Here is a 27,629-nt window from a genome sequence, read left to right as displayed (position 1 = left end):
GCACAAGTGCGCCCAGAACCCTGGTTATTGGGCCCTGATGTATCCCTACATCCCAGGCTCTGGCGATAACTGTTTGTTCTTCTGGAAGATTGATGGATTGTTTAAAGGAACTTCTCAATACTGCTATATTTCCTGATCAAGCTATGTCTACCAAGACTTTGAAGACAACCGCCAGTTTGATGAGCTGTCTAGGAGTACCAGGCTACTAGATTTTAAACAAAATCATACATGTTCTTTTTCCTCTTCTTGGCTAAATTGTTTTTTTCTCTCCTGAAAGCCAATCCCTGTAGAGAAATCTGTTTTCTTACCCCTTGCCTGGTATATGTGCGTGTATGTTTTGGGTTATTTAGAAAGATAAACATTTATACTTCCATATTACAGAATGTATGTGTTAATCAGTTTTGCAAATTCATTTGCAAAGTTTTGCTTTATTAACCAATAATTTTGCATTTCTTAAAACTTGGTTGATAGATCATTTAAGACCTTAAAGAGAGAACATAATTAATTGGCCATCTCAGTAAATTGGACAAAATGTTTTGTTGTATATTATGACTAGTACAGCTGGGCCAACAACGTACTCCTCTTGCCTCAGTAATAAACAAGGAAAACTTAGTTGAAGTATGTTTCTAAGTTTGTTAATGGTATTGAAATTAATTCAGAATATTACTTTAAACTGGAGAGAAATGGGGGGAGAAAGTCAAACTAGTTAAAAAGTAAATTTTAAGATTAATATCAAGAAATTCTTACTTGTATAGAGTGAACAATATGTGGAATAATGTTGCAGATAGAGTAGTGACAAAGAGAGTCTGGAATAATATAAATAGCAATTGGATTTTACCACTGACTGATTTTAGAATTTTAAATGGATGAATTAAAGATGCATCTCAAAGTAAAGAAAACATTTAAAATTAAAGTCCAAAGACACAAAAATTGACAATTTTATTAAAATTATTAAATAGAAAGCTAATGAAATAACCACATACGGAGCTGGAAAGATAATTTAACCAACATAGGTTTTGTGAATGCAGTTCCTCAGAACACCAAATTTTGTTTGATCTCTTTTTTTTTTACAGACTTTTTACAGAAGTCTATCAAAGTGAATGAATTACAAGCAATAAAAGAAACAGAACTTGTACTTTTTATTGAAAAATGTCCTTTAACTTGGACACAGAAGCTTTTCTAATATAACTCACACAGTTGCATTCTAAGTAAAAGATACTGCGAGTCTGAACTCCATGTTCAAAAAGTTAGTTTATAATGTTTTGAACCTTAAGAACGCATAGTTAAATTCACAATCCTTCAGATGTAAAAAGATAGTTTTAATTGCAGCCAGATGCTACTTCTTTCGACCTCCTCGTTCTTTGAAGGCAAGGTGGATGACTGAACCACTAGTTACGTTGTAGTAGGCCAGAGAGTTTGAATCTTTAATGAAGATGCCCTAAAATTAAAAAGAGAGAGACTGCAATGAGTTTTAAAAAAAAACAGAACTTTGTTTATTTCAACACAATTTATATGACATTCAGCTGTACTGTGTTACTAGTTACTACTAGCTGTATTTCAGGAAAACATATAAACTCTCCAGCAATTCAAATGGGAGGCAACAACAGTAAAACCATTTCAAACTACTAATCACTTTTTAGGGTAAGTTCACAAAAAAAATGTGATCCACTGAAATGCAATGAAGCTTGGGCAATATTGTACACTAAGTCAACAGAATAGAGAGATTACTTCCTTCCTCTTGAATATGTCGTACATATACATTTCTTTTTACAAAAGGTAAAGTCGCCATAGTCCAAATGGACAATAGGGCTGTTCTCTCATTTGAGTTAACTGATGGCAGTTTAACCCAAGGGTCACTTTGCTTCAGGCAAAGGGAGAGGTTGAGAAGTAGAGTCCTTCATGGCAGGAATTGAACTCTCATACTATGCATCACAAACCAGCTGTCCAGTGAACTAAGCTAACCGACCCCTAATAGATAGAATAAGTTACTACCTGATGGTCACAAGTTACCAAATTTTAAACGTTATACAAAAAGGCAAAATGTCTCCAGAAGTAACAGTAGAAACCAAAGCATGTACTTACTAGAAACATTTTCTCTCGATTACTGCTAGATTTTGTACATTTCTTACATACCTCATATTGAAGCTTCTGTTTACCAGCTGGCATTCCTGTAGCCTCATGGATTTTGACCTTGACAACAGATACCTAAAAGAAACAATTTGTGGATCAGTCTTAATAATACTTTAAAACAAGTTAAAAAAAACAATATCAAAGCTCATGTAAAGGACTGATGAAGCCAATTTTTGAATGGTCTAAGCAATCCAGTAAGGAATACAGAAGAAATCTGTTTGTACAGAATATTTAGAATGTGGAATTTGCTACTAAATAGTTGAAGTACAAAATACGAGTTGAGGAGTTTAACAAAAAAGCATTCAAAGCTTGTTAATAGGATGGATATTATTAAGCTAGAGAGGGTTCAGAAGAGGCTTACCAGGATGTTGCTGGATATGGAAGGTTTGAGTTATAAAGAAAGGCTAAATAAGTTGAGACCTTTTTACACTGGAGCATAAGAGGTTGAGAGGTGACATTACATCCGTTTAGAAAGTCATGAGGGGTTAATGTAGGTGATTTATCCCTAGAATGGGGGTTTTTAAAACGAGAGGACTTTTTTTTTATATACAGAGGGTGATTCATTTGCGGAATGAACTTCCTGACAAAGTGGTGGATACAGGCACAGTTACAATGTTTAAAAGACACTTAGATAAGTGAACAGGAAAGGTCTGGAGGGATATGAGCGAGGAGCAGACAATGGGACTAGTTTAGCTTGGAATTACTTACAGTATAGACTGGTTAGACCAAAGGGTCTGCTTTCATGCCTTTTGACTCTATGGCAGATGGATAGGTATGACAAACAGAAAGGATCAGAAGGACGTATCCATAGGGTTAAGTGAAGTAAGATGGGAGGATGTTCATGTGGAGCATAAATGCCAACAGATTAGATTTATTGGATCAAATGATCCAATTATGAACTGTAAATACCATGTAACTGGACCACATGAATGACAGGGAAACTGCATGTGGCAGTGATAGCTTTGAAACATCAAGCATTTTCCTTTCCCTTTCCAAAGCATTTTTAATATATTATCTTACTATACTGAATCCATATTGTTAATCATTCATATGTTACAATTTCATAGTTTACCCATACCTGATCTGTTAGAGGAAGGGTGAAAACAAGGATCTGGCCATTCAGTTTCCATTCCGATTTATCTTGCATGTTGGGGACCTGTATCTTGACGGTAACTGGACCCTGAAAGCAAAATAATTGATCACATTTGAATGTGCAAAGTTGCTTTATTAAAATAAAATTGTTTACACTCTGTTGAAGTGCATTACTTTCTAAAGGCATGATGTAGAGGTACTGGTATTGGACCACAGCGGACAAAGTTAAAAATCACAACACCAGATTATAGTCCAAAAGGTTTATTTGGAAGTACAAGCTAGTCACTAGCTACCTGGCAAAGCAGCAGCGCTCCGAAAGCTTGTACTTCCAAATAAACCTTTTGGACTATAACCTGGTGTGAGGTCTCTAACTTACTTTCTGAAATACAAGCAAAAGCATTGCACATCTAGTTAAAAGCAGCACCAAAAATATACATGTAATGCACGTTTTATATTATTTTGAGAAATTGTTAATCTTAAATGTAATACAATAAACCGAAAGCAAGTACCAAAAATAAAAATAAACTGTGGAAAGGAAGTTTGTAAATATTGGAATAAATGTTGAAAGAAAAAGTGCAATGTTATAGTACCTAAATGGCGAAAAAACAAGTGTAACTAGAGAAACCTCAAAACCAACAGCATTCTAATTAGATAAGTAGACTACTAAGTAAATGAAAATGATCAATTTGTTCAAAACTCTGGTTAGGCCACAGCAAGTATAGAGTGCAGTTTCCCCAACACAAATGCCGTGAAACCCACAGAATGTGCACAATGTAAAATTAAGGTAGGGATGGCAAATTACAGTTAGGAAGAGTGTGATTTGAGATACTACTGATCATTTGAACTGCAACAGAAAGGTGATTTAACGAAGTTTTTTTTGTTTAGGAATCCCTATAGTGTGGAAACAAGCCATTTGGCCCAACAAATCCACATCGATCCCCCAAAGAGTAACCCAACCAGACCCATTCCCCTACCCTATTGCTCTACATGATCCCTGACTAATGCACCTAACCTATACATCCCTGAACACTGTGGGAAATTTAGCATGGCCAATTCACCTAACCTGCATATCTTTGGATCATGGGAAGAAACCAGAGCACCTGGAGGAAACCCACACAGACACTGGAAGAATGTGCAAACTCATCACAGACAGCCACCCAAGGCTGGAATCAAACCCGAGCACCTGGCGCTGAGGCAGCAGTGCTAACCACTGCGCCTATGTTGTTAAAATGATGACCATTCTCAGTTATCAGAAGAGGTTTGAAGAAGTTTATCCATGCAGTGTTGTTAAAAGCATGGAATGCTTTAGCAAAAAAGTATTAGAAGTACATATAATGACATCTTGTAATAGAAAACTGAGCAAATATTTGAAGTACAACATGACACGAGAGGTGAGCATAAGAGACCAACATAACAGGCCAGTTTCAGTACATGCAGTCAGATATGATGTAAGATCTGAAGATGTCTTTTATAAAATTAAAAATGTCTTGATTAAAAAGTAACTATGGCTAAACTTCTTAATATTGTTTATGGATTCATAAATATATTTAGGCTGCATGTCATTCCCTAATGCAGGAAACCCTATTAGAGAGCTGCAAAAAAGGTTCAAATTTGCTGAGAATTCAAATAACATTTTGTTGTTAGCTGGTTGGATAAAACAATGCAAACAAAGTATTTGATAGCTCATTTAGCAAAAAAATATGTCTCAACATGTCCTTAAATATGAAGCAAACATTATTTAATTTGGTTTTTAAAAAGTACAATATACCTTGTTTCTTCGTAGAAACTCTTCCTCTGGGATAAGATTTTCCTCACTTTTCATCTTTTTGGTTGCTGGCTCATCATCCAGTGGGGGTGGAGGACGAGGAAGTGAAGAAGGAATTGGGGCAGGAACCACTGGAGGTGCAGGTACAAATGCTGGTTGTAACAGAAACAAAGGAATCACTTTACAACTTCAATGTCCTTTTTTTGAAACATACGTTTTTTAATAAATTGAAACAAAATTTAAATAAGCATTTTGTAAAATACAATGTGCTCTATGTAATCATGAAATCTAGCCAACTGCAAGGCAAAACTCAGATAGTGCATTGTCTCTAACTAGTTATAGCAATACCATTAATTTATCAAAGCATCAATTTCATGAATATGAGCAATGTCACCTGAGAGGGACAGAAAAATACATTTTAGCACTTATTACATGGTGTAATAACCCCAATCTCAAAACAATGCATTCCCTAACTTTCTGAAGAAACATTAGAAGGAACAATTATCCTGTAGTATATTACCTTTAAAAACCTCAGGATGTGCGGAGGAATTTTACTTCAAAAGGTACTAACTGACTGTGCAGTCACTGCTGTAGCGTCAGAAACATGACAGCATGTTTATACATGGCAAGCCTACAAGTGGCAATGGCAATCAGATACTTTGTTTCAGGAAGTATTGGCCAGGACAGAAAATGTTGACATCATCAGGATAGTTCCCCAGCTAATCTTCTCAAAAGTTACCATGGGATCTTTCATGCCTGCCTGAGGGAGTAGATGAATTCCAAATCTATCCCACCATCAAAAGGGCAGCACCTCCAAAAATGAAGAACTCCCTTCCCCAACATCAGTCTGGATAATTTGATTCAGATTCAGCAATGGGGCTTCTAATTCTCAAGAGATGAGTGTGTCAACAACTGCCCCATAGCTGACATCTTACGACAGATTGCTAGGATTTCTGAATAAAATGAAAACCTATTTATTGGTTAATATTCCTTTTTGTTGCTGCTCAAGACCAAAAATAGCGTCTCTTCTGTTCCATTCCATAAATTTCAGAGATGCAATGAAGATACTGTTCCAATGTCAGTCAACTATATTACTAATGCCAAGAAGTTCCTATGTGGACATGTGTAAGTATTAGTTGGAAACTTTGAATGAGAAACAAACAACAAAATATTTGGATTCATATTCACAAAATCGATCTGGAGTGTAAAACTGTAAAATATTTTAAATAATTTTACTTGCTGGTACCACCATTGGTGGTGGGCGTGGAGTTAAAACTGGTGGTGCCGATGGAGGCATTGGCACAACGTTGATTCGAGGTCCAGGGATCATAGGTGGCATGGGAGCTGTTATAACAGGTCCAGGTGCTAATCTGATAACAGGAGACATTGGTGGCCTGGGGAGAACCGGCATTGATGACATGACATTCCGCACTGGGGGAGGCATCTAAATGATTTTAAAAAAGAGTTTAATTGTACCATGTCTCTAAATGCAAATCATCACATTTTTCCTGCACACAGAACCAAACTCCCAACACAATTTAACTTCTCATCTCAATTTCTATGACTGTACTTAGAACAAATACTGCCTTTGTAAACTACTCTTGCTACAATCACATTGTCCCAGTAATGGCAGTGAGGCACTTCTATTTCACTAGTTAACAATAAAATATTTTGTTAATTTTATATTAGTGCCATAACAATTTTAAAAATTCAAAACAGGATCTGATCCTATTACCCTGTTTTCCAATCCATTTCAGCTTGATCTCAACTTTTCCATGCATGATGTCATGTAAGATCAACTATACTGTGCAAAGTTTTGTCAGAGCAACTTCCAAGTGTTACTGAAGCATTACAAATCAAAATATAAACTATCACATTCTATTTTTCAGTTAAGAATGACTGGATAAGATTTTCAAAAGCATTGTTGAACATTTTCTATTTGTCTGGATAGTCTTCTGGATATTTTACGATTAAAGTTTGAAAATACAAATGAATTCAGACAATTATTTGATTAGCTCATTCTTGATTATTTCTTCTGCTGATGCTGGAAGAGGGAAATCAGTAATGTTGTTACATTGTATTACATGGCTCATTTCTAAGTACTGCATATATTGGACTGGAAACATGTTTCAAAAATAGAAATCGAACGAATGTATTTGAAGCCTCAACCGAGGTGGAAGATGGTACAGATCCACTTATTTACTACTGAAAATTAGAGTAAATTGTAAGATAACAGACCTGTAGCAAATATGTTTCAACTGTAGGCTTTTAATTGGCACATTACTAAGATCTAGATTTTTGTCTACATTACTATTCCATCCAACCCTGAAAATGAAATGCTTGTAACCATTTTCAAGAGAATTGTTAGAACTTACAGAAGGTGGTCGAGGCATTGATGTGATTGGTGGAGCATTCATAGAAGAATTTGATCCAGATGAAGGTGGTGGGGGTTGTGGAGGTAAATCAGCAGGTTTGCTGGGTCCAATCTTCTCTTTTGTGTCATCTTCCGGAACCAATCCCTTGGCCTTGTGGATGGCTTCGATTTGCTCTTGCAGTGTGATGTTGGCTTGTGCAGCTTGTTGTGTTCGTGCCATACTGCCAGAATGACCGTCCCAAGTAACCTTTGCCAAAAAGAAAATGTAGGTAGACATTTCTTATTAGCTTGTTTATTATTTTACGATTATAATTAATGAACAGCTTCTCTGCAATATCAAATAATTATTTCAGAGTAACTATGCCTTCAATTTCTGAATTAATCTGTATGAAAAAAATTTACCATCTACTTCAACTGTTGCAATAGACAATTATTATTTTATTTCCAAATGCTTTCCCTGATAGGTATAATCTGCTTATTCAATCTTCAGCACGTTGTGTTGTGCTATCATGTTAGTTTCCATAGTTTAATTTCTTTTACAAGCTTTTCTTTAAATATAAATGGACTTACTAAAATTTAGAAAATACATTTAATCACAATGTACTCATTCGTAAGCAATTTTTACTGAATAAGTGGGAGAGAATAGCTGGTGAATGAATTCATACATACTATATTCATTTGCTAGGTATTTATATACAAGGGAAAGATTACGGCTACAGCTGTGAAATTTCAATAATAAGGAGTATCAGGAGATCCTTGACATTCAATGGCATTACCCTCAAGTTCCTCATGGTCAACAGCCTGGGATTACCACTGACCAGAAAGTGAATTGGACTAGCCTTAGGAATACGGTGACTATATGTGCAGTTCAGAGGTTGGGATTTCTATGGTAATTCAACTCCTCCCTCCGCATAGCTTGTCCATCATCTATAAGTCAAGAGTATGATGAAACACTCCCAATTTGCCTAGATGTGTACAGCTCCAACAGCACTCAAGATGCTTGACACCATATGACTCCCTCCACTATTGACACTCATTAGTAGCAGCAGCACGTACAATCTACGAGATGCACTGCAGAATTTTCACCGAGGTCAGTTAGACAGCACTTTCCAAATCCAAAATCATTCCCATTTAGAAAGACAAAGGTAGCAGATGCATGGGAACATGACCACCTGCAAAATCCCCTCCAAACCACTCACACTCCTAACTTGGAAATATATTGCCACTCCTGAATTCTGAAACTCCCTCCTTAATGTCATTATGGGTCTACCTACAGCAAATGACTTGCTGCAGTTCAAGGCGGCAGCTAATCACCATCTTCTCAAATACTGGCCTAGCTAGTGATGCTTGCATCCCATGAATTGATGCAGATTTTTTTTAAAGAATCCAAGTATCATTTGAACAATATGTAAATTATTAGAGATTTTCACAATAATAGATGTTTGTACCTTCTCTTCTGGTTTCTGGATTTCTTCTTCACCAATCTTCTTACCAATGGCTGTTTCTTCTACACCAAAGATGTCAGTACGTCGCTCAGCCAGCTGCTTCAAACTACTTTCAATATCCAGACCTGTTGGAGAAAACAAATCATATCAAAAGATCAAAATCTTTATGAAAAATAAATATCAAAGTAAGAAACTCTCAAAATTTGCAGAATGTTTCACTGCAAGTTCTTGTTTTATAGATGACCAGAAAACGTTGGTCTGCAGAGCAGAGCAGGCAGCATTCCTCATCAATTAGTCAGTGGAACAAAATTTAACATCACATTAGGGTGCACAACCTTTGTTTCTAACCTGTCTTTAATTGACCATTTTAAAACAAGAAACACATTAACAATGAGCAATAAACAGCTAGAGTATTCTAGGTTGCTAAGATAAGACACACATATTTAACAGGATCAAGTGAAACATTAAATGTTTGGCATATGAATTCTGAGTTCAAGTAGTGATGTTGTGAGGTGGTACACCTGAGGAAAGGACAAAAGCATTAACAAGGTGGTCTTCCATGCTTCTACCAGTTACAAATTGGCATTAGCAGATGCAGAGTAGTTTGCAAACTGTGTAAGATCAAAAGGGAAAATTGGATTTATGCCACGAGAAAATTTCCAGATATTTAAATGAACTGATAATTCTTTTTTATTTTTAAAATTATATAAACAGATGGTAATAAGTAGGCTCTTCGTGCACATTAGGGAAAGGAATTACATGGAACAAATGCAGTCAAAACTAAGAAACAAAACACAACACAAGAACATAGATGGGAGACAGAGGGGGCTGGTGGAGGATGCTTTACAGACTGGATGCCTGTGAGCTGTGTGCCACAAGGATTGGAGCTGGGTCCACTGCTTTTTGTCATTTCTATAAAAATGATTTGGATATGAACATAGGAGGTATGCCTAGTAAGTCTGCAGATGACATTAAAATTGGAGGTGTAGTGAAGAGTGAAGGAGGTTACCTCAGAGTACAATGGGACATGGATCAGATGGGCCAAGGAGTGGCAGATGTATAAATATGAGCTGCAGCAATTTCGACAGGCAATTCAGGGCAGGACTTCTACATTTCATAGTCTGGACCTTGGCAGGGGGCCAGGAGGTGGATGGTGGGGAGGAGGAGGAGGAGGAGGAGGTGGAGGTAATGTTGATGAACAAAAGAGACCTTGGAGTGCAGGTTCATAATTCTTTGAAAGTGGAGTTGCAGGTAGACAGGATAATGAACGCGTTTGGTACACTTGCCTTTATTGAACAGTATATACAGTATAGGAGTTGGGAGGTCATGTTGCGGCTGTACAGGACCTTGGTTAGGCCACTTTTGGAATATTGCTATAGGAAGGATGTTGTGTAACTTGAAATGGTTCAGAAAAGATTTACAAGAATGTTGCCAAAATTGAAGAGTTTGAGCTACAGGGAGAGGTTGAATAGGTTGGGGCTGTTTTCCCTGGAGCAGAGGCTGAGAAGTGACACAGAAGTTTATAAAATCATGAGTGGCTTGATAGGATGAATAGCCAAGGACTTTTTTCCAAGCTAGAGTCATCCAAAACTACAGGGCAGAAGTTAAAGATGAGAGGGGAAAGATTTAAAAGGGACATATGGGGCAATCTTTTCACAAAGAGGGCGGTGTCTGTATGGAATGAGCTGCCAGATGAAGTGGTGGAGGTTGGTACAATTACAACATTTACAAGGCATCTGAATGGGTACATGAATAGGAAGGGTTGAGGGGGACATGGGCTAACTGCTGGCAAATGGGACTAGATTGATTTAGGATATCTAGTCAGCATAGACAAGGTGAACTGAAGGGTCTGTTTTGCATGGTGTATACCTCTATGACTCTACATATACACAAGTAAATAGACATACAAGTTAGCAGCCAGAGGAGGCCACTTGACTCCTCTCGCCTTCACCACCACTCAATACGATCACAGCTGCCCTTGCCTCGTACTCTAAGTTCCTCTTTTTAATCTTCTAGTTACTCTTTGCTAATATTTCTATTCTGTCCAGTCTTCTGATCAGCCACTCACTTTGCCAAACTTTATACTTTTTCTTTTACTTGGATGCAACTTTTAAACTTACTTAATTTAGGATTGGTACATGTTTCATTAGAATGTTTATTTCTTGCTGGAATGTATTTTTCCTCAGTATTCTTAAATTCCTGTTACTATCTCCCCGCCTTATCCTAGTTTTGTAGATCACTTTAGCCAGCTCTATCTACATGCCTCAAAATTATCCACAGTAGTTCAATCCATTCTTCTCTTCCTCAGGCTAAGTGAGCCAATTAATTAATCCCATTTTGTACATTACCAGATCTAGTACAGTGTGCTGTTTGATTGATTCTAGGACATAGTGCTCTAAACAACTGTCCAGAAAACTTGAAGAGCTCACCATCCCATTACTCTTGCCAACCGGATTCATCCAATCTATGTATAAATTAGAAGCATCCACTAATATTGCCATACCTTTCTCGGAAGCCCCCATTATTTCTTTCTGTATTTCCTATCGTACAGCGTGGTAGCTGTAGGGGTCCTATAAACCAGTCCCACAGTGAATTCTTATCTTTACTACTTTTTCATCTCTTCCCAAACCGATTCTCCATTCTGATGTCCAAACCAAAGGCGATTTCACTCTAATATGCTGATGTCATCCCTAATTAACTGAGCAATCCTTGTACCGCTTCCCAGTTTCCTCAGTATCACAAGTAACACTTGCCTGGGGCATATACTTCATCTTCACTCTGCTTTTCTCTGATAGAACGTTCACGTTGCTCCAACCAGCGAGGATCCAGCAGCCCAATACGCATGTGCTCTTGCATTTTGCTGGCAGGAATCTTTTCCCCAGTGATTGGAGAGATGAGATATTCATCAGGTGCAGGTGTACCAGCCACTGGTTTTGAAGCTAAAGGAATATAAATATGTATATTCATTTTTTAGGATGAAACTTCTCAGCAATTGAGTAAAAAAACAGATATGTAGGCACACAAATCAAAGTCAAAAAAAATCACAAGATATTAAGTAGATTTGTTTCTTTAAATTTCAAAAGTGAAGCACAGATGCTGCAACCTCCCAGATAAAGTAGAGGTCAAAACAAAATTGTGGTCCAGTGTCATTCTATTTAGCTTTTAATCTATACAGTACAAATGATGCCTGAAACTATGACAAGTCATTAAACAACATACATTTTTTAAAAAATCACTATTAACGTTATACCACATTGTGCAGTTGATTTATCCAACACAATAAACAGTAAGGAGTGTATAATACTACAAAAATCAATCTGGTACAGAAGCTCGGAATTTGGAGCTTTACAATTTAAGTTAAAACAAATGAAACTAGTCTTACACACTAGTACTTTCTAAATAAACCAAATGACAACTTGTTAAGTGTACAACAAACACTAGACGTGAACTAAATACATAAAGTTAAATAAACATGACGTCTTATATAAATATTCACTTTTTTTAAACACTTATTTACTCTGAAAATTCTGTCACTGCTGTTCCTTAGGAAACGGAACCTCATCAGTCCTACATGCTCTCATCTACATCTAACTTCACACCCAAACAACACAGATATCCAACTTGAAACGCAATCATAACATGAAGGAATTGGTAAGAAATCTAGTCTTGCCTAAATTTTAAGAACAAATGTAATTTTTTTATATGGCAACTCCCACGAAGAGCATTGAGAAAAATGGCTAGTCTTTCAGATGATTTAAATATGTATTGGTTGGGACATTGGAAGAGTTCATTCTTCTCTTCCAACGTGGGAGAGATTCATGAGATTTTAGTTAGATGTTAAAGCAATGCAGTAAAAGTGCCATCTTAATTAGTGTGGGCCAATATGTTAGCACTATTCACATACATAATTAGGGACCCTGATGTAATTTACTATATTTCTAATCAGTAAAAGAACGTAACAGACACTAATTTTGCACACTTGGTCAATAATTTGCAAAGTGCGCATTTCTGAAATTTAATCATTGCTTGTTGGAGAATGTTGTTGGAGGAAGAGAGTCCAAGTCCTTTTTTATCTTTGTGAAAGTGTTTTCTTAGTTACTGAATGGTGATTGATATTTGTTAACAGTTATATGAAATATATTCGGCTGTCATGAGGGCATGCAAGGTGGTTCCATTTGTAGCTAGTCAGCAATTGTATTGGTTTATATTGTCAAACCCTATAATGGATCTTGACTGCAAATGCCAAATGTTTCCTAAAACAAGTTGACACGTGTGCTATTAATTCATATAAAATTAATCTTTTCCGGTGTGAGGGTTAGGATTACAGGTTTGAGGAATATACTGGCCTTTAAATATTTGGAGCAACTTTGTGGCAGCAGGTAGGAACTGGAGGCAGTGCTAATGTTTGGCAGGAAATAAGGTGGGAATTGCATCAGAAGATGCTGCTGCTGCTGCTAAACTGCAGCATTCAACTAGGCTCTTGTGGGCAGTGGCAGTATCCCTACCTCTGGGCGAGAAGATCCAGGTTCAAGTCCCACCTGTCCCAGACATGCATCATAACATGTCTGATTAGAGTGATTAAAAGATATCTAGAACAGGGATGAGTGGAAGTGAAGATAATGTCACTATGACTGAGGAGGAGGATGGCAAGTACACCAAGCTAAACAGTGGAAACCAGGATTTGATGTTGCACTGTGAATAATAATTTGCTCCATCATTGGAAGAACTTCAGAACTGAACAGCTGGAAGTTCTTCATCAACACACACCAACTCTTTGATCTCCTTCTCTGAAAATAAATGTCGATGAATTTGCAGTTTACAAAAAAATGAACCAGCATGATGTCCGTTTTGTACTTATACGTATGGAAAAATCCAAGTGAGTTTTATTGGCTATGGCAATAGCAGTTTATTTTCCATAAGCTAATGGCTTTGGATTCCTAACTTTTTTTTATAGAAAAACAGCACACAAAGTGTGCTTTGATTAAATTCATTCCTCTCCTCAAACTTGCCAAGTTTACCATTGAGAATGTAGCAGGAGGCTGCAGTGGCCCATGCCACAATCAGAGACATATGTCTGATGAAGTTAGGGCTTGAACCTGGATATTCTAGTTCAGAGGTAGAGACATTAATACGATGTCACAAGAGTCCAGGTGAATGCTGCAAATTTGGCCTCCACATGGCCCTAGGCATCAACGTCTTAAGATTCTGCTCCCACATTATCTTCCCTCCAATTTTTTAGCTCAGATCTGACAGTGTCAGGAGTAACTTGTCAAAACTTTCAAGGTGTTAAACGTACTAAAATAAACTGCATTCATCTCATCGTAAGTAAATACAATAATGGCCAAAAGAGCAAGTTGCTGACATCCTGTCAACAAATGTATCAAAAAAAAAAGCAGAAGGAGAAAATAATGGAATCAATCCTGCTCTGGCAAGCTTTTCACTTTAGGGGTGCTCTGGTTGTGGCATACTCCCAACTAAGTATTCCATAAAATACTCTTCAGGCATGGTTTTTGAGATTTCAGAATTCTTACGATGTATGATAATACTGCAATGATCATCAATTCCTCAATTTTTCTACTTTAATTTTATGCTAGATAGATGAAATGAACAAGGAAACAGTACAACTTTGAGAGAAAATTTATGAAGAATAGTCACAATATAAAGGTATCACCAGGATCAAGAAAAATAAAGTGAGCAAGTTATTTATAATTTTACAAACTAATTCAAGAAAATTGTTCATTTTGTCAGGGAAATACATTCTGTCTACATGCTTGATTCCATTAACTTCTTCCAGACTAACAGTGCAACCTAATTAATATAAATCATTGTCTTTGAGATCAATGAAGAGCCCCATTAAAAGCACTTTTTGCAAACTGACCTTTGGGATCATAGTCCTTCCGAATGATAACCTGGTCTGGAGTAGGAGGAAGCGGTGGAGGCATTGGATTATCAGGTGGTGGTGGGGCAGCTTTCTGACTTTCATCTTCTTCATCCGATCCCTAAGAGAAATCATCACACAAGTCTAAATTAGTCGAATTGTACATTGCATTTAAAATAAACTATTTGGTGAAACAGAATTAGGTACCCTTTTCTCCTACTCTTTAAAACAAAAGAAGGTCTAAGGGAATTTGACACTAAAGGAGAAAAAGAGCCTGCAGGACATGAGAAGGAAATAAAAATCAATGCCAAGTCCCTAGTCCCACATATTTACCTGGGAGCCAACAGAGAGAGAGAGCAGCCTGCAGGGGAGGAGACTTGGGGATCAGAAACAGTGAAAAGTGACATCACAGGATAAGGTTGGTAATTTGGCTAATTTGAATATTTGTTCCAAGTTGCTTTCTGATTGAAGGTAAATTGGAGACATACTTTACAGATTAAAAACTAAAGACCAATAGGAAATTTAAAATTACAAATTAAAAGCTAATTAAATAATTTAGAGATGCAGGGGCCAGGCAATGTGAAGTATTTGTAGGATGTGGGGATTCATGGAACCTACTGTGGTTCATAGTGAGCATACGTATAGCAAGTGTTTGCATGTCCAAGTAATACTGGCTCAGAGTTGATGAGCTCAAGTTTGAGCGTAAGATACTGCGAATCATCAGCAAGGGGGAAAGAGTTACACGCAGGAGGCAGTCACACTCTGTAGTACACCAAATAGCATACCAAGTACATATAGTACACACAGATAGCATCCTTTGAAAGCAGGACTGACAGTCCCACATGGTGTGTTGCATGCTTTTTGCCAAGGTGAGGGCCATTTTGAACCAGCTTGAAAGGATACTGGAGTGAGAAGGGGAGGATCCAGGTGCTGTGACCCATGTTGCGATTAACAACATAGATAAGAGATCCTATTTGGATAATATCAGGAATTAGGAACAAAATTAAAGAAAAGGACCTCCAGAGTTATAATATCTGGATTATTACCTGAACCACATGCACATTGGCACAGAGATAAGAAAATGAGGGAACTAAGGAAATGGCTAGAGAAGTGAGGTGGGAAAGAGGGATTCAATTTCTTGGGGTACTAGCATCAGAACTGGGACAGGAAAGAACTGTACCGTTGGGAGGGGCACCACTTGGGACCAATGTCCTTACCGAAAAGCTAAATATAGGTTGGTCACAAAGACTTCAAACTAGTGAATAGTTTGGAAGGCTTGTGGGAAGTCAATACAGTTTCAAAATCAAGTAACATGAGAGAATAAACAGGTAGGAATCCTACTTATAGCAGGTAATGGTAAAAGTATAAGAAGGGTATTGATTAAACTGGAAAAGAGAAATAATAAACAGTTGAATAAAGCATCAGGTTTCAGTGCATAGTCAAAATAAGAGTTCTAGATATAAAAATGCATAGAGTGTAAGGAATAAATTAAATGATTTAACTGAGGCCAGTTTTAACAAGATGAGTTAGAGAGTATCCACAGCAAACTGGGAATATGGGCAAAACAACTGAAGAATAATGGAGAAAGTTCAAAGAAACATTTAACAAAACATATAAAATCCTGAAGAAGGGCTTATGCCCGAAACGTCGAATCTCCTGTTCCTTGGATGCTGCCTGACCTGCTGCGCTTTTCCAGCAACACATTTTCAGATAAAATCAGTATATACCACAAAAGGGAAAAATTCATATCTCAGAAAAATAACCATGGACAACCAAAGAGCTAAGGGACAACATATAACTAAACGAATGGGTTTACAAAATGTGAACCAACAGCACAGATCTTCCCAAATGGGAAATACGAACACCAACAAAGGGCAATAAAGCACCTTGTAAGAGTTATTAAAAGGGATTATGAAACAAAATCAATAAGAAAACGTTTTATAGTCGCATAATGGGAAAGTGGGCAGTCAGCAGCCATGTTGACCCACTAAAGACTGAAAGCTGGGATACTGTCAATGACAATGGAGGAAACGGCAGAAGTTGAGTTATGACTTTGCCTCGGCATTTACAGTAGAAAAGATAGCTTGCTTGCTGGAAGCCCCAAGGAAATTAATTGCGGATCAAAAACAGGGACTGAATAAAATTAAATCAAGTAAAACATTGACAATTAAGAAATCAACAGAACTAAAGAGAGAAAAAATCCCTAAAGACCTGACTGTTTCCATTCAAGGGTGTTAACGGAAGCAAGGGAGCACATTGTAGACGCCCTCATATAATCTTTCGTAGTTCTTCTGACATAAGAATCATCCCCTTGGATTGGGGAATTGCACATATCATTCCGTTTTATTTTAAGAACAGAAGAGGAAAACCAGGGAGGACAAATTAGCCTAACATCTATACAAAAAGTCAAAAGAACTGCAGATGCTAAAAATCAGAAACAAAAACAGAAATTGCTGGAAAATCTCAGCAGGTCTGGCAGCATCTGTGACGAGAAATTAGAGTTAATGTTTCAGGTCTAGTGACCCTTCAGGGTCTGAAGAAGGGTTACTGGACCCAAAACGTCAACTCTGATTTCTCTCCAAGGATGCTGTCAGCACGGCTGATCTTTACCAGCCATTTGTGTTTTTGAGCCCAATATCTATGGTGGGAAAATTGTTGAGTCTATAATCAAGGTAACGGAATACCTTGAAATTCTTTAGGAAATCAGGGACGGCCAGCATGGATTCATAACAGATATGTTATGCCTAACAAATCTTACTGAATTTTTTTTTGAAGAGGTGACTAAAGTAGTGGACTGGACAAGATGTCGTTTATGTGAACTTCCAGAAGGCATTTGTAGTCTCACATAAAAGACTTGTTAACTAAGGTAGAAGCCAATGGAATTGTGGGCAAATTACTGACGTGGCTAGGAAATTGGTTGAATGGCAGGCAACAAAAAATAGGATTAATGGGTAGCTACTCACTGGTTGGGAAGCTGAGAATTAGTGGAGTAATAGTCTGAGAATTATGGCTAGACCGTTCAGGAGAGATGTTAGAAGCACTTCTGATTGCAAAGGGTGGCAGGGGTTTCTTCCACACTTGACAGCGGATACTTGATCGGTTGTTATATTTAAATGTTTGTTAAGTAAATATTATAGGTGATATGGGCTAAAGGTAGGGATATGGAGTTAGGCCACAGATCAACCATGATCTTGAGTGGTGGAACAGGGTCAAGGGACTGAATGGCCCACTCTTGTCCCTCTGCTGTTATAACATTGACATTTTCCCCAATGGTTTTGTATTTTGTTCTAAGAAAAAAAGTTACAGCTTCCAGTTGCACTGGAAATAAAAACCCAAGTCAAACAAAACCCCACAACATTCTAGATTTGGATCAGCTGGTTTTCCAAACCTATACCGTAAGAGTATTTCAGGTGGATTGGTTTTGCTTAGAAACATTCAGATAAGGAAAACAGCCCTAGCCTGTTCAGCCTCTCCCTGTAGCTCAAATTCTCCAACCCTGTAACATCCTTGTAAATGTTTTCTGAACCATTTCAAGTTTCACAACATCTTTCCGATAGGAAGGAGACCAGAATTGCACGCGATATTCCAACAGTGGCCTAACCAATATCCTGTACAGCCGCAACATGACCTCCCAACTCCTGTACTCAATACTCTGACCAATAAAGGAAAGCAGACCAAATGCCTTCTTCACTATCCTATCTACCTGCGACTCTTTGTTCAGCAACACTCCCTAGGACCTTACCATTAAGTGTATAAGTCGTGCTAAGATTTGCTTTCCCAAAATGCAGCACGTCACATTTATCTGAATTAAACTCCATCTGCCACTTCTCAACCCATTGTCCCATCTGGTCCAGATCCTTTTGTAATCTGAGGTAACCTTCTTCGCTGTCCACTACACCTCCAATTTTGGTGTCACCTGCAAACTTACTAACTGCATCTCTTATGCTCACATTCAAATCATTTATGTAAATGACAAAAAGTAGAGTACCCAGCACCGATCCTTGTGGCACTCCATTGGTCACAGGCCTCCAGTCTGAAAAACAACCCTCCACCACCATCCTTTGTCTTCTACCTTTGTGCCAGTTCTGTATCCAAATGGCTAGTTCTCCCTGTATTCCATGAGATCTAACCTTGCTAATCAGTCTCCCATAGGGTGAGAGGGGAAAGATATAAAAGAGACCCAAGGGGCAACTTTCTCACACAGAGGGTGGTATGTGTATTGAATGAGATGCCAGAGGATGTGGTGGAGGCTGGTACAATTGCAACATTTAAGAGGCATTTGGATGGGTATATGAATAGGAAGGATTTGTAGGGATATGGGCAGGGTGCTGGCAGGTGGGACTAGATTGGGTTGGGATATCTGGTCAGCATAGACAGGTTGGCCTGAACTGCTGTGCTCTTCCAGCACCACGAATCCAAGTTGGACCGAAGGGTCTGTTTCCATGCTGTACATCTCTGTGACTCTATGTAATCAAAGCCTTAAAACTGAAAGGATGATAATGAATGAACAATTCATTTTAATATTTACTTGGCATCTTATCAAAAGTTAGTTATAGTTGGAAACATGAAAATCAAGTCAGTCTTTTCGAAATATACTACGATTTATGTTGTTATTACGCATGTCTTTAAAAAGGAACAGAAGTTCATAGTGACATTATAGATATCAAATGCCTAAAACTGTAACATTTTCAAAGTCTGTTGCAAGTAAAATTCAGCATTAACTCTAAGTTTTCATAAAAACAAACTAATTTCAAAATAAAGCCCATGTCACATTAACAGGCTATCTGCTGACACTGGTTGATTCACTGGTCATGAAAGAGACAGACATCTGAACATCTCATATGACTTGCTAATAACTTGAATGTACAGCAGAACTGAATATACAGGAACGTCGATTATCTATTACCTGAATTTCAGATCATCCGAAGGGGATCTCAAGGCCCATATAGAAACATTAAGTTAAAGAGTTGTTTCAACCCTGATCGATTCTTTTGTTTTACAGGTACAGTGATTAAAAAAACGAACTCGGCTCACTGAAATGCTGCTGGGACAGTCCAGGCACCGTCTCCAAACGACTGACCTCCTGCCCTCTCTCTCCCCCCCACACTTTCCCTAGAGTTCTATACAGGGGTGCACCCTAAACCTCCCCCTTCCTCAGATAATCTCTCCAACATTGTCTTGTACAAGACAGAGGTAGAACCTGTCAAAATGTTGCAGTAAAAAAGTTGTGATTGCGCACGTGCACTATTTGGAGACTTACCCCACAAAGACAGCAGCAGTCTGTCTGTTGGTGTACAGTCAGGCGGCCCTCCTTCCCTACCACCGCGGTGGGGCGGGAGTGCGGGAGGTACGGATGGGTGGGAGTGGATGGGGAATGGACGGGATTGGGGGCTCACACGCAGTGTGCTGCTGCCTAGTCACCTGAATGGGAATCACACTTCACAGAAAACTCCGAGCCCCAGAGGAAATCATTTTACGGAATAATCAATTATCAGAACGAAATAGTGCCCGCCCATCTTGTCTGGATAATCGAGGTTCCTCTATATTACCACTATTACTTAATGCACAATTCAAAGACATTTTTACACCAAATTAAACCAAATTGTCATTATAGTAATTATCTGAGAAGTCTTCATAATGTATCATTAGGCTTACAATAGTTGTTAGTGATGCTGGAAGAATTCAGCAAAATTGACAGCAATTACAAGGATAACATGAGGATAAACTATTAAATACTCAAAAACTATCTTTACATCAGGATTACTTTATATCATACCTCGTCCATATCCTGTACTTGTGTATCTTGATCCAACTGTGATGGAGTCTCTTCTGGCTTATCCTCAGTTTCTTCAGCTTCATCATCAGATTCCACCTCCATTTCAACCTCCTCACTCTCCCCGAACTTCTCATATCTCTCTTGCATCAAAATACGAGCTCCAAGTTCTTCTGGGGTAGTTGGTGGAGGGAAGTGCCCTATAATTTGAAAGGATAAGCAACTGATGAATTTCATTGCTTGCACATATCTATTTTCCCCACTTCTGGCCCAACAGAAGAATAACATCCTATTACAGTATAACTTCTTCTGGTTGAAGAAAAAAGAAATCAAAATTAAATTATCTAAACATAATCAAAGAAATATTGTTAGCTAGACAAGTTTGGCTGCTACTTTATACTTGGCAAGAACTCTAGTTAACAATACACATCAAAACTCTTTTTTTAAAAAAGACTTATGATCTTCAATAACTGCCTTTGTCACTAGAACAGGTAGTTGAGGTCTCAATTTAATATTACTGAATAACAATATCATAGCACTCATTCAATACTTTATTTGATATAATGCTATATTATGTGTGCACATAGAACAGGCGGCACGGTGGCTCAGTGGTTAGCACTGCTGCCTCACAGCACCAGGATCCCAGGTTCAATTCTAGCGTCCGACAACTGTCTGTGTGGAGTTTGCACATTCTCCCCATATCTGCGTGGGTTTCCTCCGGGTGCTCCGGTTTCTTCCCACAGTACAAAGATGTGCAGGTCAGGTGAGTTGGCCATACTAAATTGCCCACAGTGTATGAACTACTCATTAGTCAGAAGGAAATGGGTCTGGGTGGGTTACTCTTCGGAGGTTCAGTTTGGACTTGTTGGGTCAAAGGGCCTGTGTCTACTGTAGGGAATTTAAAAATAAAATCTTAAACCTACAACCTTTGATTCACAGGCCCACAATTATGACAGACAACAAATAAAATACAGCTTTAAGGTCAAGCTAAAACACATCGATAAAAGCAATATAATACAGTAAACTTTTTATTAAGCAGCACTTATGAGACCAGCAGTGTCCCAGTTGATCAAATAATCTGGTTGATCATGAGGTCTACATAGTCAATGTAAAAAGACACTAAGTAACAAAATGTAATGCAGGGGCTGTACACATCACAGTTATACCTTACTTACAGCATAAAAATAACTTTGTCTTAAATAAAACTTAGCAGTAGACAGCCTTCTCACTCAGTCTCAGCTGACTACTTGGATATTGTGATAAAACAGGACCCGTCCAGTAACTCAAGTATATAAAATTTGCTGACATGCTGACAGTGCTGATTCATAAGGTGCCGGTTAAAACAAAGTTTGCTGTATGAATGATTGGTGTTGCCTATAAGTTACTTGCATTCATATAATAGAGTAGAAATCATCCCTAGGACTAAAGAGGCAGAGGAAGAAGCATCAGATTTTTCAAAGAACAGATTAGGACCAAAACTTTGTTTAAAGAGATGGATTTTGAGGAAGGCCTTGAAGTTGGAAAATGAAAACGTCTGGAGGGGGATTTACACTGCATAGGATCCGATTGGCTAAAGATATATCCAAAATCAGTGTGTTAAAGGGATGGTTGCTCAAGAGGCCAAAATCACAGTTTCAATAGTACTGCTGAAAGTAGTTAGAGATAGGAAACATAAGCCAGTAAGAAAATTTAACACAATATACACTAAGTATATGGTTCTGTGGAACTGGAAACAACATGGACAGGAACAATGAATAAACAGGATTTGTTGTGGGATTGATAACAGGGGGAGTATGGATTTGAATGGGCTGAAGTTGGTATATCAGAGGCTGCTTAGAACATCATTGGGAAAGCAGCTCAAATGAATACTTCAGTGGTGGATGAATTGAAATAGGAGTGATGGCAATTGATGTTATGCAACTTAAAAGCTGGTGGACTGACTTTGTGATGGGAAAAGGAGTAGAGGTCAACATTTCAACTTGAAGTCCAATGGAACAGTGTGAATAATCCAACTATAAACTTTAAGCAGAACTAAGGGTGGAGTTACTGTTAAGTAAACACAGTTTGTGCCAGGATTGAAGAGGATGGTTTTGATTTTTTCCTGCAAGACAGCATTGTTCATCCAAGACTGGTGTTGAAAAAGAAATAACCTAACAGCATGAAGACAGAAGCCAAGAGAAAATGACTGGACCATTCAGATGGGCATTAATAACGTGCAAGTGCAAGCTGATCCACGCCGAGGATATCAGCCAAGGTAACACGCAACAGAGGAAAAGAACTTAGGATGGATCTCTGATGATCTTTGGAATTGAAAGTGCAAGTTTCCTAAAAATATTACTTACTCCTATAAACAGTGTGTTTACAACTCCTTAGGTTAAAAGTGGGAACAAATAAGGGCAGTTACATCACACTTCACAATGGAGAAGTTGGAGATTGATCATGTTGAAGAATAGACAGGTTAAGAAATTATAATGCATCCCAATCTCAGAGACTATCATTACACATTTGTGATTAAGATCTTTTCAAACCAGAGGGGAGAAAATCAGTTTGCATTGATGCCAACAATTTTGAGACTGAAATGAGCACAGATCTAAAGGGCAAAAACATATGCAAGTTTCTAGGGTGAGGAAAAAATGAGATCAGAACTATTTACAATGTCAACTAGCATAAGAAGTAGACGTTCCTTAGGAATGGTATCAAGTGAGGAGTGTCTGAGTCTAATAAATGAGCTGAGCTTAGCGAGAGCATGGAAAATAATACAAAGAAATTGAAGAGTTGAATTCACGCTAGGATAGGTCAGCAATTGACGGTAGGTTAGGTTTAGATAAGTAGGGAAAGTGAAGAAAAATAGCTGAACAGATTGTTTCCATTTTTCCATGACCGTTTCATACTGCTGAGGCAGGGTTCAAAAAGATTGGAGACCAGGATTCTATGGTGGTGCTTGGTAGTACAGAGAAGAATTAAAGTCTTCCAAGATTATCCACGTTATTTTTCAGTAACATTTCAAATTAACTTACTGTAATTGCAAGTGCAAGCTAGGAAACATTCAAAGGAAAGAATATTGTAAAAACTGTAATCAGATTAATCTTGGAATGACCACTTCAACATTTAAACCCAAGTCAACATTTCATGCTATTGTATGGTTACATTACCTTGTTCATTGGGCTGGAAATCAACTGTTTCCACCACCACAAAGTCATGCCAGTCAATCTGGGCATAGGCTACTCTCTCCCTTTCCCGTTCTTCTTCTTCTTTCCTCCTCTCACGCTCCTGAAATTTGGCCCATTCAACTCGGTACCTCACCTATTTCACACAATCAAAATTATTTACATGTCGATACAGTGATTGACATTCCTTTTAAGCATAAGAGACTTCCTACTCTTCTACCCTCCTGAAAATGAAAATTTCAATTTGAACTAAATTCACATCATCAAATGTGAGGCAGAGGGAAGAGAGGAAAGATGGAGTGGTGTCGAGGGCACGATTAACATGCATGGGAAAATGGTCTCATGATTGAGCAGAGGGTCATATTTCAAATGCACCTGAGAGAGCTGCAAATTCAGTTTTCAAATAATAAAGTTAGGTGGCATAATGGTGTAAATCTAGAACTCTCTTCCAAAAGATATTTGATGCTAATGTCACAAAGCTGCTTTCTTTTTTATAAAAGCTGTTCCTTTTCTCAAGGATCCTATGTCCTTGGCTTTCTTCAGAAGGGTAAAAATCCGCTCTCGGTGACTTATTAATCTGGTTTGCTACAGAGATTAAAGGGTAATAAGAAGCCTTTCTGTTTATATGTAAACAAATGAGACTTCAGGCCAAAGTGGTCAGCTCTGTAGTGACCAGTTCAGTTCAGTTCAGAACTACTTGGGAGTTCAACAGTGAGCTGTGTGGAAACAAACTCACACTCTCTCTCTGTCCTTCTAACTTAAACCTGTAAGCATCTGTTCTATTAATTTATACTGGTTTCTCAGGAGGTTTGCTTATTGGGACTGGTCTCCCTTCGGAACAGCATAATTAAGTCTAGTTTGGATAGACTGAGTTCTGTAGGGGTTCTTTATGTTTCATTGCGTAATTTTGTGAATAAAATTTTGCCTATTTTAAAATCTAGTAGTCAACCTAGCTAACTTACTCTGGGCAATTTTCACTGTACACTTACCAAAGCAAATCGCAAAGTTATGGTCTGGACTGCCTGTTTAAGAAAGTTTTGAGTGGTCTGGCCTAGTCCACAACAGACTGGGGGCTCGTCTGGGATTTTAAACAGCCAGTGGTAGGTGTTAGTGCATTTCGGGTGTTGGTTTGTTTGGGTGGACAAAGTTTGGGATAGTAATGGCTCATTCAGTTGCCAAACGTTTTCTGGATGTGGATGCGGTGACTTTGGAAGGTTTGAAAAAGGTGAATAAGACCAAGCTGCAGGAATTAGCAGACCAGGTGGGATTGGAACGACCTGCTTTTGCGAGGAAAGGAGAGATAATTACAGTGGTAGCTCAGTATTTAAACGTGCTGGAAAAACCAGAGTCTTTGGAGATGGCAAGAATTCAATAGCAAATGAAGCAGCTTGAGTTAGGGGGAAGAGATAAAGAAAGGGCAACAGAAATGAAACAGTTTGAGTTACAATTGAAAGCATAAGAGAAGGAAAAAGAGAGCAGCAGAACAGAGAGAAAAAGAGAGAGCTTTTGAACTTCAAAAACAGACACTTAAAAAGTCAGCTGAAAGGCTGGAAATACAGGCTGAAGGTAACCTTAGCGAGGAAGTAGTGTGAAATCATGTGGAAGAGCAGAGAGTTAAAACAGCAAGGTTAGCAGCTGAAGTAGCTGATGATTATGATCTGGTCCATAAAACACAGTTTGACTTCCAGAATCAATTTCAGTCCACGAGGGATAGAAATTGGGGCAAAGAGAAATCATCACGAGGAAAGGGAAAGGTAGATCTCAGCGAAAATCCTGAGGATAATTTACTGTAGGTAAAAAAAGAAACCTTATCAGGGTAAAAAAACCCCTACTCTACCACAAGCCTACCAGGGAGAAAGCAATTCTGGATCTGGTGTTGTGTAACAAATCGGATTTGATCAGAGACCCCGAAGTAAAGGAACCATTAGGAAGTAGCGACCACAATATAATAAGCTTTAATCATCAGTTTGAAAGGGAGAGGGTAGGATCAGAAGTGACAATATTACAGTTGAATAAGGGGAACTATGGAGCTATGAGGGAGGAGCTTGCCAAAGTTCAATGGTGCAATACCCTAGCAGGGATGGCAGTGGAACAACAATGGCAAGTATTTCTGGGTATAATGCAGAAGATGCAGGATCACTTCATTCCAAAAAGGAAGAAAGATCCTAAGGGGAGGCAGGGGTGGCCGTGGCTGACTAGGGAAGTTAAGGACCATATAAAGACAAAAGGGAAAATGTATAACATAGCAAAGATGAGTGGGAAATCGGAGGACTGGAAAGCTTTTAAAGAACAACAGAGGATAACGCAAAGGAAATACGCAAAGAAAAAATAAGGTACGAATGCAAACTGGCCAAAAATATAAAGGAGGATAGTAAAGACTTTTTTAGTTATGTGAAAAGAAAAAAACGGTTAAGACTAAAATTGGGCCCTTGAAGATAGAAACGGGTGAGTTTATTCCGGGGAACAAAGAAATGGCAGAAGAGTTGAACTGGTACTTCAGATCTGTCTTCACTGAGGAAGACATGAGCAATCTCCCAGATGTAATAGTGGCTGAAAGACCTGAATTGAAGGGAATTTATATTAGGCAGGAAATGGTGTTAGAGAGACTGCTAGGTCTGAAAGCTGATAAGTCCCCAGGATCTGATAGTCTGCATCCCAGGGTATTGAAGGAGGTGGCTCTAGAAATCGTGGATGCATTGGTGATCATTTTCCAATGTTCTATAGATTCAGGATCAGTTCCTGCTGATTGGAGGGTGGATAACGTTGTCCCACTTTTTAAGAAAAAAGAGGGAGAGAGAAAAGAGAGAATAATAGACCAGTTAGTCTGACCTCAGTGGTGGGAAAAATGCTGGAGTCAATTATAAAGGACGAAATTACGACACATCTGGATAGCAGTAACAGGATAGGTCAGAGTCAGCATGGATTTATGAAGGGGAAATCATGCTTGACTAATCTTCTGGAATTTTTTGAGGATATAGTTCTGAAGATGGACGAGGGAGATCCAGTGGATGTAGTATACCTAGACTTTCAGAAAGCCTTTGATAAAGTCCCACATAGGAGGTTAGTGAGCAAAATTAGGGCACATGGTATTAGAGGCAAAATACTGACATGGATTGAAAATTGGTTGGCTGACAGGAAACAAAGAGTAGCGATAAATGGCTCCCTTTCGGAATGGCAGGCGGTGACCAGTGGTGTGCCGCAGGGATCAGTGCTGGGACCGCAGCTTTTTACAATGTACATTAATAACATAGATGAAGGTATTAAACATAAGATTAGCAAATTTGCTGATGACACAAAGCTGAGTGGCAGGGTGAAATGTGAGGAGAATACAGGGTGACCTGGACAGGCTAGATGAGTAGACAGATGCATGGCAGATGCAGTTTAATGTGGATAAATGTGTGGTTATCCACTTTGGTGGCAAGAACAGGAAAGCAGATTACTACCTAAATGGAGTCAAGTTAGATAAAGGGGCAGTACAACAAGATCTAGGTGTTCTTGTACATCAGTCAATGAAAGCAAGCATGCAAGTACAGCAGGCAGTGAAGAAAGCTAATAGCATGCTGGCCTTCATAACAAGAGGAATTGAGTATAGAAGAAAAGAGGTCCTTCTCTGGCTGTACAGGGCCCTGGTGAGACCACACTTAGATTATTGTGCGCAGTTTTGGTCTCCAAATTTGAGGAAAGACATTCTGGCTATTGAGTGAGTGCAGCGTAGGTTCACGAGGTCAATTCCCGGAATGGTGGGACTACCTTACACTGAAAGATTGGAGCGACTGGGCTTGTATACGCTTGAGTTTAGAAGGCTGAGAGGGGATCTGATTGAGACATATAAGATTATTAAAGGATTAGACACTCTGGAGGCAGGAAGCAGGTTTCCGCTGATGGGTGAGTCCCGAACCAGAGAACACAAGTTTAAAAATATGGGGTAGGCCACTTAGAAGAGAGTTGAGGAAAAACTTCTTCACCCAGAGAGTGGTGGGTGTTTGGAATGCTCTGCCCCAGAAG

General features: G+C 38.5%; 1 protein-coding gene across 1 annotated transcript in view; it reads right to left on the bottom strand.

The window, feature by feature from the left end:
• Positions 1-908: 908 nt before the first annotated feature.
• The window catches only part of sf3a1 (splicing factor 3a, subunit 1), a 45,998-nt gene continuing 19,277 nt past the window's right edge, over positions 909-27,629 (bottom strand). Inside the window, exons 6-16 of the mRNA XM_060843602.1 lie at positions 23,610-23,760; positions 20,461-20,657; positions 14,685-14,805; positions 11,560-11,745; positions 8,810-8,931; positions 7,363-7,608; positions 6,224-6,431; positions 4,991-5,139; positions 3,209-3,310; positions 2,134-2,205; positions 909-1,438 (exon numbers count right to left, since the gene is read on the bottom strand). Coding sequence (XP_060699585.1) covers positions 1,337-1,438; positions 2,134-2,205; positions 3,209-3,310; positions 4,991-5,139; positions 6,224-6,431; positions 7,363-7,608; positions 8,810-8,931; positions 11,560-11,745; positions 14,685-14,805; positions 20,461-20,657; positions 23,610-23,760 — 1,656 coding nt within the window. The 3' untranslated portion in view covers positions 909-1,336. The remainder of the gene's footprint in view (positions 1,439-2,133; positions 2,206-3,208; positions 3,311-4,990; positions 5,140-6,223; positions 6,432-7,362; positions 7,609-8,809; positions 8,932-11,559; positions 11,746-14,684; positions 14,806-20,460; positions 20,658-23,609; positions 23,761-27,629) is intronic.

This window comes from Hemiscyllium ocellatum, chromosome 24 (assembly GCF_020745735.1).
Source record: "Hemiscyllium ocellatum isolate sHemOce1 chromosome 24, sHemOce1.pat.X.cur, whole genome shotgun sequence".
Classification (NCBI taxonomy): Eukaryota; Metazoa; Chordata; class Chondrichthyes; order Orectolobiformes; family Hemiscylliidae; genus Hemiscyllium; species Hemiscyllium ocellatum.
This window is presented reverse-complemented; position numbering and strand designations above follow the sequence as displayed.